The sequence below is a fragment of the Mytilus trossulus genome, chromosome 8, assembly GCF_036588685.1.
Source record: "Mytilus trossulus isolate FHL-02 chromosome 8, PNRI_Mtr1.1.1.hap1, whole genome shotgun sequence".
NCBI classification, from domain to species: Eukaryota; Metazoa; Mollusca; class Bivalvia; order Mytilida; family Mytilidae; genus Mytilus; species Mytilus trossulus.
The window spans coordinates 8,869,453-8,882,605 of record NC_086380.1 but is presented as its reverse complement, the minus strand read 5'-3'; the positions used below and the strand labels follow the sequence as shown (position 1 = coordinate 8,882,605).

At 30.7% G+C, this 13,153-nt stretch overlaps 1 protein-coding gene across 1 annotated transcript in view; it reads left to right on the top strand.

The window, feature by feature from the left end:
- LOC134728247 (ribosomal protein S6 kinase beta-1-like) overlaps positions 1 to 13,153 on the top strand; it is a 28,150-nt gene that overhangs the window by 592 nt on the left and 14,405 nt on the right. Inside the window, exons 2-6 of the mRNA XM_063592788.1 lie at positions 6,238 to 6,263; positions 8,830 to 8,947; positions 9,784 to 9,852; positions 10,527 to 10,598; positions 11,040 to 11,173. Of these exons, the coding sequence (XP_063448858.1) occupies positions 6,238 to 6,263; positions 8,830 to 8,947; positions 9,784 to 9,852; positions 10,527 to 10,598; positions 11,040 to 11,173 (419 nt within the window). The remainder of the gene's footprint in view (positions 1 to 6,237; positions 6,264 to 8,829; positions 8,948 to 9,783; positions 9,853 to 10,526; positions 10,599 to 11,039; positions 11,174 to 13,153) is intronic.

Here is a 13,153-nt window from a genome sequence, read left to right as displayed (position 1 = left end):
TGAGAATTGCTTATTTTCTTAGTGTAATCAGGATACGGGAATCTGTTAAAATGCTTATCCAGATCCAGGATGAGAACCCCCCAATGTGACCTCCAACATATAATAGTTGTCTAAATATATTATTCCTTATTTGGTATTCTTGGTAATTGACCTATTGGTGTCATACATGAATCCCTTCTGTCAATTGTCTGTGTTGTGGCTTCCCACATTTTCTTGTGTGATGTCATATAGACCTTATTGCATTTTGGATATCTGTTCCCCCTGACCTCAGATTCAGAACAAACTATTGAAGTTATAAACATGATTAAACTAAAACTTTTTCCATTTTCTATTATTACGTCAAAATTTTACAAGAACTTCGGTGATGTCTAGTTATGGGCTTAATGGCGGACATCTACATGTAGCATCAATAAGATAGTTTCCTTTATTTACTTTACAATCAATACAGTATTTATGAAATAATAAATCATTCAAATCCATTGGGTTTGAATAGGTAAAATAATAAAATGTTAACATGGTTAAAGAAACTACATGTAGTTGTTAAGATTAAGCACAAATTGACAGAGGTACAAGTTTACATCAATTTAAGACAGGATTATTGCCCCTTTTTGAATATTACATGTATAAGGTTTTCATTAATTGATAGGTGATAAGCACCCCTTTGAGCTCTACATGTAATGTGCAATTTTTTTGTTGCCATGGGTATATATTGGTAGAGGAAGCTGGACAGAACCACCAAACATTTGCTATGGTCCTCAGGAAAACAGGCAATCATAGTCAATTAAGATTAGTCAAACGCACCTTCCATGTGCAGAATTTGAATTCACAACCTTAAGTTTTGACAGACAGCAGGGTAGATAAAAAGTGTTTCAACTTCTTTCAATTCAATATTTTATTGGAAAGAGCACAATAGAGGCGTGATCCAAATACAGACTGACAATTATAATTTTAAAACAACACATAAATGAAATAAAGATGCATGCAACAACAAGTCTTAAGTTTATTCTATAAATACCATTACATTCTAAACTCATATTGATACCATAAACTTTATGCCTCAGTATTATTCTAAATTTACTACTTGGACAGCTTGGCCATCATCATGATCATGGCCCTGTGTAAGGTATTGAAGTTAACTCATTTGGGATTCTGAGTCTGGACTCCCCAAGTACAGGAAGGCGCTCCAATCTAGAACTAAAAAAAGGATAAGTATTGAACGCTTTAATGATTTCAATGTCTTGCGGTAGAATATTACACATACAATGTAAGACACATTTTGTGGTTTGATATGTCAGACATTATTTCCTTTAACCACCATGAATCCACAGGTTTGTATCCTCATTTTGAGATGATGTTTATGATGTTGTTTATCAAACCCATAAATTTAGATGTATGATCTATGTTAATTTATATATTGATCTTTTAAATGATCTGATTAAAAAGTTGCCAATTCCACATTGAGTATAATTAAGAAACACCAAAATATTGTTTTTGTCTGCCTTATAAATTATTTTTGATTTTGTTATGTACATGTAAAATGTAACAGAAACTAAAATGCAGCATAATCATGATAATGTTATTATTATACTTCTATGAACATTTGTTGATATCTTTATTTTTACATTGCGCAAGGTTATGTTTATCATTTCTGAAGTAGTACACTATAAATCCAACGGATGTTCTAAACATGATTTTTCCTTTAGTTGTTGTCAACGGTTATTGGCTTTTAACTAGCTTTATGTGGCTGCCAGTAATTTGTGTCCTTTCAACTCCTTTGTTTTTTGTTTTTTTCGTATTTGTGCTTTGTATATATATTAATCTGATGAGTTATGGTGAGGGTTTGGCACCCTCAAACAGTCATTGTTTAACCCTGCAAATTTCTGTATTTGCCAGTCCCAAGGTAAAATGTAGTAGCAGTCTGTAATTTGTAGCTTCATATCATACATTTTTATATGTTAATTGTTACCTACATAAATTAAGGCATTAGTCTTTTTTCGTTTTATTTTACATTTTTTAGTCATCATGTTCATGGCCTTTTATAAATGTAATAGCTTACTGTGCTTTGGGTTTGGTAATTGTTTAGGGTCATATAGTTACCATCATAATTGTAGACTATAGTTGCTTACAGTTATGTAATTCAGTCTGGTGTCTTATAAGATATACTAAAAAAAATATTATTGTTATTTTTTTTCAAAACCAACATATTATGGTAACCTTCAATAAGTTCAAATGAAAGTCATATTTAAACGATGACTGAAAGTTGCAAAAAAAAATCAAATGTCACATTTGTTAGCTAAAGATTTTAGCTATTATCAAACAATAGGGACACATTGTCTGATTAAGATAAAATACTCATAAGAATATTCATGCTCATAAGTATTGTAGTTAAGTCACTATAATTGAAAAAAAAGTTCAGTTTGTATGTTGTGCTAGGGAAATAGTCAAAAAGCAAATGTGTCATGTTGAATAGAAAAGTAGTCGGCAAATTTTTTTTAATTTGTTAAACAGACACTTTTCACACAGAGGCGGATTTAGAGGGGGGCCCGGCCCTCCCCTTTTTGGGAAAAAAATTGGTTGCTTATATAGGGAATCACTGAAGCGTAGTCAGCGGGCCCCCACTTATGAAAATTTCTAGATTCGTCACATGCTGTTTTATTGCTGTTCTTCAGTAGAGGTACCTCAGGGAAATATTGATACACTGTACACATGGCTGTTTAATTAATTTATTAATTGAGATCATATCCTTTCTACATAATGTATATATTATATCAAGAACAGATATACATGTAGTGATATTGATTTACTGAATTATTTTGTTTGACAGTCAGAAAATAAGTTTTAATAACTGTCAGATACTCTGATACTATCATCATGATCATGACAATAGATATATGTAATTAGGTAGATTTATTTCCCCATGATCATTTTTAAGAAAGGTAAACTGTCCATTATATGGTTTACTTTATATTTGCAGTAAACATTTTATCTATGAATGTTGGCTGACATACTGACCAAAATTTAATGATATAGTTATACATATACACAGTAACATGTCTATCTGCATAACACTCCCAATGGGAGACATACATGTAAATATAATCATAATACATGTTAAAGTGCAGGCATTGTCAGATTAAGATTAGAATTGACTTTAAAAATACTCCAGAAAATTCCAGGTAGTGAAGTTGATTTATCATCTGTTAATATTTACTCTTACGTTATATTCAAAGTGTGCCGTAATGGGTGCCATGTGTTGTTTATACCTAAGACCATATGACATGAACATGTCTGAGCGTTAAAGATATTCTTTTTAGGCATAAAAAAAGTGTAAAACAGAAGCAGCCAATTGCATTGAGTGTGTAGCTAAATGTATAAATATCTTTGGTTAGCTTGCTTGCTAGCTGAACTGTGAAGTCATTATTAGGTAACAGTATACAACTTCTTTTGAAGTAGCCTAGTCCTACAAACAGATAAATTTGTTATTTGTCGAACTTATCCTTACCTAACCATGCTAACCTAGTTATGACTTCTCAGTTCAGCCAACAAGTGAGCTAACTAAAGATATTATTACCTTTGCCTACACACTCAATGCAATTGGCTGTGTATATTCCTTTTAAAACAAAACTTAATTAACAGTAAACTTTGTCTACATTTTATGATAAAACTTTGAATTAATTAACAGCAAACTTTGTATACATTTTATAATAACCTTGAATTTTATATCTCATTTCTGGTTGATTGATAAGAGTTAAGGGGATTATAACTGAATGTAATCATACAAATAACACAGGGGCGGATCCAGGATTTCTAGTTAGGGGGGGCGCACATTTTTATAAATTGCCGAGCGGAGCGAGGCGAAAAAATTTTGGAGGTTTTTTTAGGTAAAAATATTGAATTATTCTTTTAAGGGGTGAAATATAATATCTCGAAGTATAATGTGGTAAAATTAGTGAAAAAATTGAAGTTTCAAGCTGAAACCGCCATAGTCCGCACATGACAACATTCTACAGATAGACCGATGGACAGACGGACGTAAAGCGAGACGAAACAGATCACAATTGCTCACCTGACCGAAATATTTTTCAAACGAAAATTTCTACTTTTACCAGCAATTTTTAATTGTCCTTTCATACTATCTGTTTTTCACTTTTTTGACTATCGGAGGTCGTGCCACAAACATCTAACATCAGAATAAGATGCATTTATATTTATTTTCTTGGGATCTCAAGCATACAGTAATGCGGTACATAATTCGGCTAAACATTTAGGCTGCAAGTGAGAAATAAATATAAACACAGAGATACAAATTAATACACTAACCGTTCGCTTGAAACAGTTTTTCTATCTTTCATTACAGATAGTACAAAAGAATCTCACCTGCCAACTGTTTTCTTGACCGTGTCATGATGAAATTGTGAAAGTGTGTAAGGGATGTTTTGGAACTTCGATTATCAAACAAATTGATTATAAAAACCGCAAATACAATGTAACATTTGCTTTGACTGCTTAAAACCTATTATATTTGTCATCAAACGCAGCTCCATGTTTGAAACCTTCCTTTGAAATTATTTATAGAACTTTAATAAAGCGTAGGTCAGTTGATTAGTAATTACGTTGATTGTGTTAAACTGACTGTTTTATATACTCATGATACTTTGAATGTTAAAAAGATTGAATGGTCTTTTCTGATTCTTAAATATGTTGAAGTCAACCCGTGCTTTGCAAATTTTAGGGGGGGGGGCGCACGCCCGCCACGCCCCCGCCTAAATCCGCCCCTGTAACAATCCAGGGGGCCACTTAGATATGATGATTTTCTACCTTGGAAGTTGGATCCTAGAGTGTAATAAGCTGATGAAAAACAAAACGTATGATGGACAATGAGTCTAATTGTTAACAATGCAATGTGATGTTGAAATGTGTGAAAAAGTTGAGAGATATACATATACATAGAATGAAATTGAATATGAAGTCAGTTGATGTTTAAATAAAACATGAACGTAGTTCAGTATCAGTTTATACAGCAAATTTACAACACAAATTGCATGTTAATGGGATTTTGAAGGACATGTACACTGTACCATCTTGTTTCTAAAAAATATAGCACCACATTCATTTTAATAACAAAATACATCAGTTAAACATTTGAAATAGGGTCCAATTCAAGCATTAAACATTGTGTTACAGCCCATAACAATGATGTTAAAACAATTCAATGATATAACAAGATCTGGTTAAACATTTATGATATTATTATATACATGTACAGTGTATCAACAATGATGAATGATGCATTAGTTTGGTCCCCTTATTTATAAAACCTAATATGCAGATTTGGAAAATATAGCCAATTTAAACATAAGTTAACCAAGCTAAACATCTTCTATGACTGATGTTGATCAGTCTAAAACAGTTCATTGAACCTTTGATAAAGAATATAAAAATCAATAGGTCAATGACATTTTTCAAATACTTTCAGCAGGTTGTATATTTCTAACAGAACGCATAAATTTTGATGCTATTTCCATAGCAGTATAGCATGTATAGTTGAATAGATAATTTTAATTTACTTCAGCCGATCCTTTTCATTTGTTTTTGTTATTCAAAACCTCATTAAGTAACGTAAGAGGTTTACACACATTTTAACAATACACTGTGTAGGAGGAATTGATGTATAATAAATGGCTTACCTAGGATTACTTTAGTATCAGAGGTAAGCCAATTAAGTCAGAACTATTAGGAAATGTCTACATAAGTATCATAAGATAGTGTAACAGTCTGACTTTGACTTACTCACTACATGTATGTGCACTAAATGTCAAGGAGTTTTAATCCTTTCCTATAGCATATACATGATATATAAAGACCTTGATATTTTAAGATCAACTTTCTATGATTAAAGAATAACAGGAAATGTGGGGGTGTCTTACTGTCCATGACACAGTTACCCCAAAACTATTAGAATACAATATATCTTAAGATATGCTAGAGTTGCAGGTAGATGTCTGTTTAGTTTGGTCTACCTCTTGAATAAACATGAATATTTCATTCCACTGTCTATTATTTGAGATACTGAGTCTATGAATGTGTGGAACATAATGAAAGAATTGTAAACTAACATTATGACAATTCTTAAAAATAAAAAACAAGATCTAGAGGAGCAGACATCCTCAAACATGTTAAACATGTATAATAATTATTTTCAATTGCAATTCTAAATTTAATGATTTTATTTTTCAGGGAAACAGTTTTGGTCGAGGAGAGCTGTAAGTATACAGAATTGTAACACTGACTGCACATACATTTCTAAATCTTGAGCAGTTATACATTTTGTGATGAAATGAAAATAGAGTGATTCATATTATTCTGTTATATGCAGAGAAAAAGATATAATATCATGAATATCAATTTTATACAACCACATATACATGTATATACATCGTCTGCCAATTGAATCCCATGAATATTTTTCATCATCATCTTTCCCAGGAACTAAATTACAAGGGATTCTGAAAATAAATTTGTATATAATATAGATAAACAGGATATAGGGACTAGGGTATCCATCCATGACAAAAACTCAGTACATACACATGCTCTCTCACAGCTAAAATAAAAACACTCTCAAAAGCACAGGTACAGTGCCTGTATTGCTGTTCTTCATCTCAAAGTCACATCAGGCTTTCGACCGAGCAAAAAAAACCAAACCCTCACCTCACTGCAAGTTTAAGATTTAATACAGTTTACTGATATTAGTTGTCATTGCATGATTCTAAAATTAGATAATTAAATTGTATTTAAATCTACCTGTTGATACACATCATAGTATTGACATCCTTGATAGTTTAAATATTTTCATATTTATTTTTATCATTGATATCAGTTGTTATAGATGTTTAAAATCAATATCAAATTATTTAAATCTAATAGATGATAGTACGATCTGTATATCATTATTTTTCATTGGTTGTGGTTACACAAAAAATATTTGTGCATTGTATACAAAATAAATTACAAATGTTCAAATTATGATATGTGGTTTTGTTATACATGCAATATGAAGGAAGACTCATAGGAAATAAGTCTTATTTCAATTATAAAAGGAAATATTAGATTTATTAAAAGTTTGAAGTACCAATTGATATTTTTTAAGGTTTTTAATTCATGTAATTGTAATTTGTTAAATGTATTTTCAAATAAAACAATTTTCTCAGAATGAATTTTATAAATATATTGAAATAGACATTTACTAGAAAGTGGATTATAAATAAATTTTTATTTGGAACTTTAATTTCACAAACAAATTACTGCAATTTAATGTAAAAAGTGTTCTTAGTAGTAAATTCATAGCAAGTTGTATCATATTAAAAAAAATAAAAAAATAGACATCCATGAAAGTATTGTGTCTTATAACTCATTTATATTACAATTTTTATTAAAAACAATGTACAAGATTCAATGACCAAATCAATGATGAAGAACTTAAACGAATTCAAACATTCAAAAGGGACATAATGAAATATTGACTGCAAATTCTTTTTAACCAAAGTTAGTAACTTAGTACATACCGTACATATTTAAAGTTGATAGTGTATCATTTATCTTTATGTACATGGTTATATATGCAGTTGACCAATTAGGTCTGACATATGGTTCATTAAAATTTTTATGTTATATTAACATGCATATGACATGTATGAATAAGTAATTATTTGCAATCTTGAGTAAATATGACACAAATGCAAAGATTTCATATATAATAAATGCATAGTAATACCTTGGTAGATATAAAGGGTTGAAGATACCAATTACTGACCTGTTTAATGCAGGCCAGTAAAGATAACATATCTCACCAACACTTTAATTACATTTTTGAGGGGATTTTATCTTGTTTACATGTACTTAATAATTTGATCAAGAAAAGGTGAAGATACATGTATGATATAAACATGATTTTTCTCATTCATATCATGGAGAAAGAATAAGACAGCAAGCCAATTCAACAACACAAATAACTGACATCTAGGTCAATATCCCTAATGTGCTTCAATTAAAAAAACCTTTATGCAATAATATTTATGATTTTTGACATGATTCTATTTATAATTATAGTAAATGAGTTAGCTTATTCATGTACATAAGAGCTTGATTGAAGAGCAGAAGAAAGTTCAAATCAACAAAGATGTAAAAACTTTGAAGTTATTTTGAAATATTTGTTACAGAATGTAGCTTCTAGAGATCATGATATTACTGAATGAAAAATTAGTTATTCATTTGCTAAAGCAGCATCAAATTGTTGTTTATCCCAATTTGTGAAAAATTTGATCAAACCAGTAATCTGTACTGGTTCCAATATCTGTGAATATTGTTTGATTTGATATATAGCATCATACATATGTCAAAGTTATTGATATGGACAGACCAATAGAAAAGAAAATCTACTGTCATGTCAAAGTTATTGATATGGACAGACCAATAGAAAAGAAAATCTACTGTCATGTCAAAGTTATTGATATGGACAGACCAATAGAAAAGAAAATCTACTGTCATGGCATAAATGAAAGGTACTGAAACAATATCCATACTACACAGAAATCTAGACTTCCCCTTTAAATGCCAAATTAAAACAGAACTATATGATATTTATAAGCATGATAAGAATTCTTTCTTATAAATATCTACATGTATTGTATTCTTATGCTTTTACAAATTGTGACTTGGATGGAATGTAGTCTCATTGGCACTCATACTAGTCATACCACATCTCCTCATATCTCTTTATACTCCCTATCATGCCTATATTTATTTATTTATGTTTTATTCTCTTTTCAGTGAAGATGGAATGGAAATGGTTGAATTAACGGAGAACAATGTTAACCCGGGACAGAATAAAACTGGACCATCAGATTTTGAACTGCTTAAAGTTCTTGGGAAAGGGGGTTATGGAAAAGTGAGTAGTAAAATTAACAATACTATCATAATCTGGATTCATTATTTGTTGGTTTAAATGAACCCTAAATTCATAACATGTTCAAATTAAAGAAATACAAATTTCACATCATATATATATATATGTGTGACTTTTGTTGAACAATTGCTAAAAAGCACAAATTCATATACCAAAAAAACCCACAATATTTCCTCAATCCACGAAAAAAATACTTGAATTCATCTTGCACAGAAATTTGTTGTTTCAAAAAGTTTTATTTAAAATGTTTTGAATTAAGTCTTTAAGAATATGTGGATTAAAATAAACAAAGAAAATTTGTGTGTTTTTTTCTCCATTGAATCATCCGTCTTTAGAGGATTTCACAGAATGCTAATCTCAGTTGTGTACACATCCTTTGGCTTTGGTGAAAAAAATGAAATACAAACAAAATAAAATTTAATTGGATTTTGAATTTCTCTGATCATCAGACAGAAGAATAATATATAATTTAGAGAACAGATTTATTGTGACAGATCATGCAGTTAAAAAGCTAAAAGTGCACAAATATACATGTAATGGGCAATTTAACAGTTTTCCTGCAAAATGAAATTAAAGAGCAGCCATGTCAATGCATGTATTCAATGTAAATTAATGATCTGGAACAAAACACAGACTGATTAACAAATAAAAAATTTATCTTTTACACATTATGTCTAGTGGTATAAGATGGGTTTATTTATGAGAAAAAAAGAACTTGTGAAAAGCAACTTAACTTTATTAATCACAAATATTATTTCTGCTAACATGGTTAACCAACATGTAATTATTATATAAGTTATCCCTATTACTATTTACAGGTCTTTCAAGTGAGAAAAATATCAGGGTCTGATAATGGAAAAATATTTGCCATGAAAGTGTTAAAAAAGGTGAGTCATGTTTCTATCAAAACCTATTTCGGAGTTATCTCCTCTTGGTTAAGACTTTTACACTTTAGTCTGTTCTAATGTCCTATTGAATAAATATAAAAGCTATTGTTCTCTGTGCAGTTTATTTACAGATCCCTTCAAATTTCTACTGAGAGAAATCTATCACTTGTTGATTATTTTGCCTAAGTGAAAAAAAATGTCTTCGAAGTAGATGAAAATACATGAACCAACTCTCAAAACTGCATGGGATATTGTATTTATCATTGATATATATTTTCAAAATGTTCAATATAAACATGTGTGTATGTCATGACATCATTGCACCAGGATCATTAGTGCAATTTTTGTAAGCTCTTGCACATTAATTCTTTTTGTTATGCATTAATACAATAAAAATGAAATAACACTTCAATTTCGTTTTTATTTCATTTCATTTTAAAAACAGTGAAGTAGTCAATAGCATTTGCAAAAAAGTTACTTTACATACTTATTTACATGGGAGGTCAACTGTAACAGCCATCAAAAATGTACATCTGTAAGTCTAACAAATTTTATCACACTTAAGTATTGAATGAGAAATCAGCACATCATATTAGAATATTGATTTAACTCTAAAAATATTTGTATAAATGTTGTAGTAAAACAAATCATATGTATTTTTCTGATTTTTATAGGCCTCAATAGCAAGAAATGCTAAGGATCAGGCACATACGAAGGCAGAAAGAAATATTCTGGAATGTGTTAAGGTAAGGCGACAGTTTCATGCTGATTTTTCTTTTCCTTTCCTAATGACTTTTGGGGGCTACCTCACCCTTCATTTAAAAAAACTTTTACTTAAAGTAGTTTTTTTTAACATTTAGAGATTTATATTGTTTTATGGACAAAATTTATTTATAATGAATAATAGCATATGAAGCAGTAGAAGTTCACAACTATAATACACCATACCCTTATACATAAATAACTTTAAACAATATGGACTTGTTTGATAACACACAAATAGAAATACAGGGATGTAATATAATTGTCAGTGAGACAACTATCTACCAGGGACTAAATTATGTAGATGCTTAAAAATACATACATTACATATATCTAAAAAATAGAATATTACTTTACATTCCTGAGTTTTATTATTTATAAATATATTTATTATTAGACTAATAATAATTTGATTGTACTTTCAGCATCCTTTTATAGTTGATTTAATGTATGCATTTCAAACTGGTGGAAAATTGTACCTGATATTAGAATATCTCCCTGGTGGAGAGCTGTTCATGCAGTTAGAAAGGGAAGGTATATTCATGGAGGACACAGCTTGGTAAGTTGACATTTCATGCAGGATTATAAAACACATAATTAATGATAAATCACATATTTAGTTCTATTGGCATGTTTTGGAACTGGCTATCTATGGCACTGTAGATTGCACAGAACTTTCAATAAATCAAAAATTGCCAAATTGAAGATCTCCATCCAATCATTTGTGCAACTATATCTTTCTCAAGGAATGGGGTATTGCTGGCTTTAGGCTGTGCCAATATACCAATCTATCATCTGACATTTGATTTGTGGACATCTTAAGAGTGCCATGTTCAAGAGGGGTATATTTGAAGAGTGAACAAAAACATTGTGCTTACACCCTGACTGTGATGAACTATAAGCTACATGCATTTGATATCAGAAAATACATGATAATATACTTGCTTCACAGTATATATATTTTAAATTTAATATCTGTAGAGTAGTGGAAAACATGTAATTTATTTAATATGAGATATTATTTTATAAGTGGTATTGTGTATGGATATGAAGGAACATAAAAAGCATTCAAATTATTTATGTCACCCGATCGACAATGTCGGGTGACATATTGCTTTTCCTCTGTTTCTTTTTCTGTATTATTATGTCACCCGATCGACAATGTCGGGTGACATATTGCTTTTCTTATGTTTCTTTGTTATTATTATTATTCTTCCACCTTTTTTTGTCCGTCAGCTTTTTTGGAGTAAAATGGAACCAATCTTAATGATAGTTCACCATAGGGAGGAACTAAAAATTTCGGGTTGCAGGTGGGTCTAAGACCATAAAAAATGGCTGCCGTTTCCATGGAAACAGAACAATTGTGAAAAATTCCAGTTTTTGGTTTTTGTGAATAATTTGAAGATGCTTGAACTCAGAATCATCATATTTTAATACAATGTAGGTGCCAGCCATACACTGGTTTTGGATGATTTTGGCAATCATTGGAACTACTATGTTGCCATGGAAACTACACCAAAAATTTCAAAAATATGAAAATGCTCCAATTCATTTGAAACTTTAGCATAACGATGAGCAACTTTAGTAGATGTGGAAATTGGCGTTGGAATTTCAAAAATGTCTGCCGTTTCCATGGAAACAGGGCAAAAATGGTAAAAACGCTTTAAAAACCATTAAAAGTGGCATTTACTTCCTTAAAATGGTAGGTCAAATCCATTGAAACTCTGATGCTATGTTCCCTCCCATGTACCAATGTGGTATCTGCCATTAGAAATTTGGAATGGTATCTGTTACCATAGAAACCAGCCAAAATGTCAAAAATTTTAAAAATTTCAAAATGCTCAAAAAGTAATGAAACTTAAAAGGATTGTTGACTTTCAAGTCTGCATGAGACTTTTGAAGTTGGAATTTCCAAAATGGCCACCGTTGCCATGGAAACTGCAGAAATGTCAAAAATGTTCAAAATGCTCCAAACTTGATGAAACTTAATATTATTGTCAACTGACATGTATAGATGAGACTTTTGACTTTAGAATTTTCAAAATGGCTGCCGTTGCCATGGAAACAGCAGAAAAATTACACTTTTGTCAACGCACTTATTGTACTGAAAATTTACAGAAAGATATATCACATTCATAGATCTGCATTCACTGTTTAGATGTTTCAAAATGGCTGCCACTTAGTGGCAATGGGGGGAAGGGTGACATCCGCTATTGCTTGCAATGGCAATTCTAGTTATTATTATTATACTTCCACCTATTTTGTCCGGTAGGTTTTTTGGAGTGAAATGGAACCAATCTTAATGATAGTTCACTATAAGGTGGAACACAAAATTTCGGATTGCTGTAGGGTCTAAGACCATAAAAAATGGCTGCCGTCACCATGGAAACGGAACAATTGTGAAAAATCCCAGTTTTTGTTTTTGGTGAATAATTTGGAGATGCTTAAACTCAGAATCATTATATTTTAATACAATGGAGGTGCCAGCCATATACTGGTTTTGGATGATTTTGGCAATCATTGGAACTACTATGTTGCC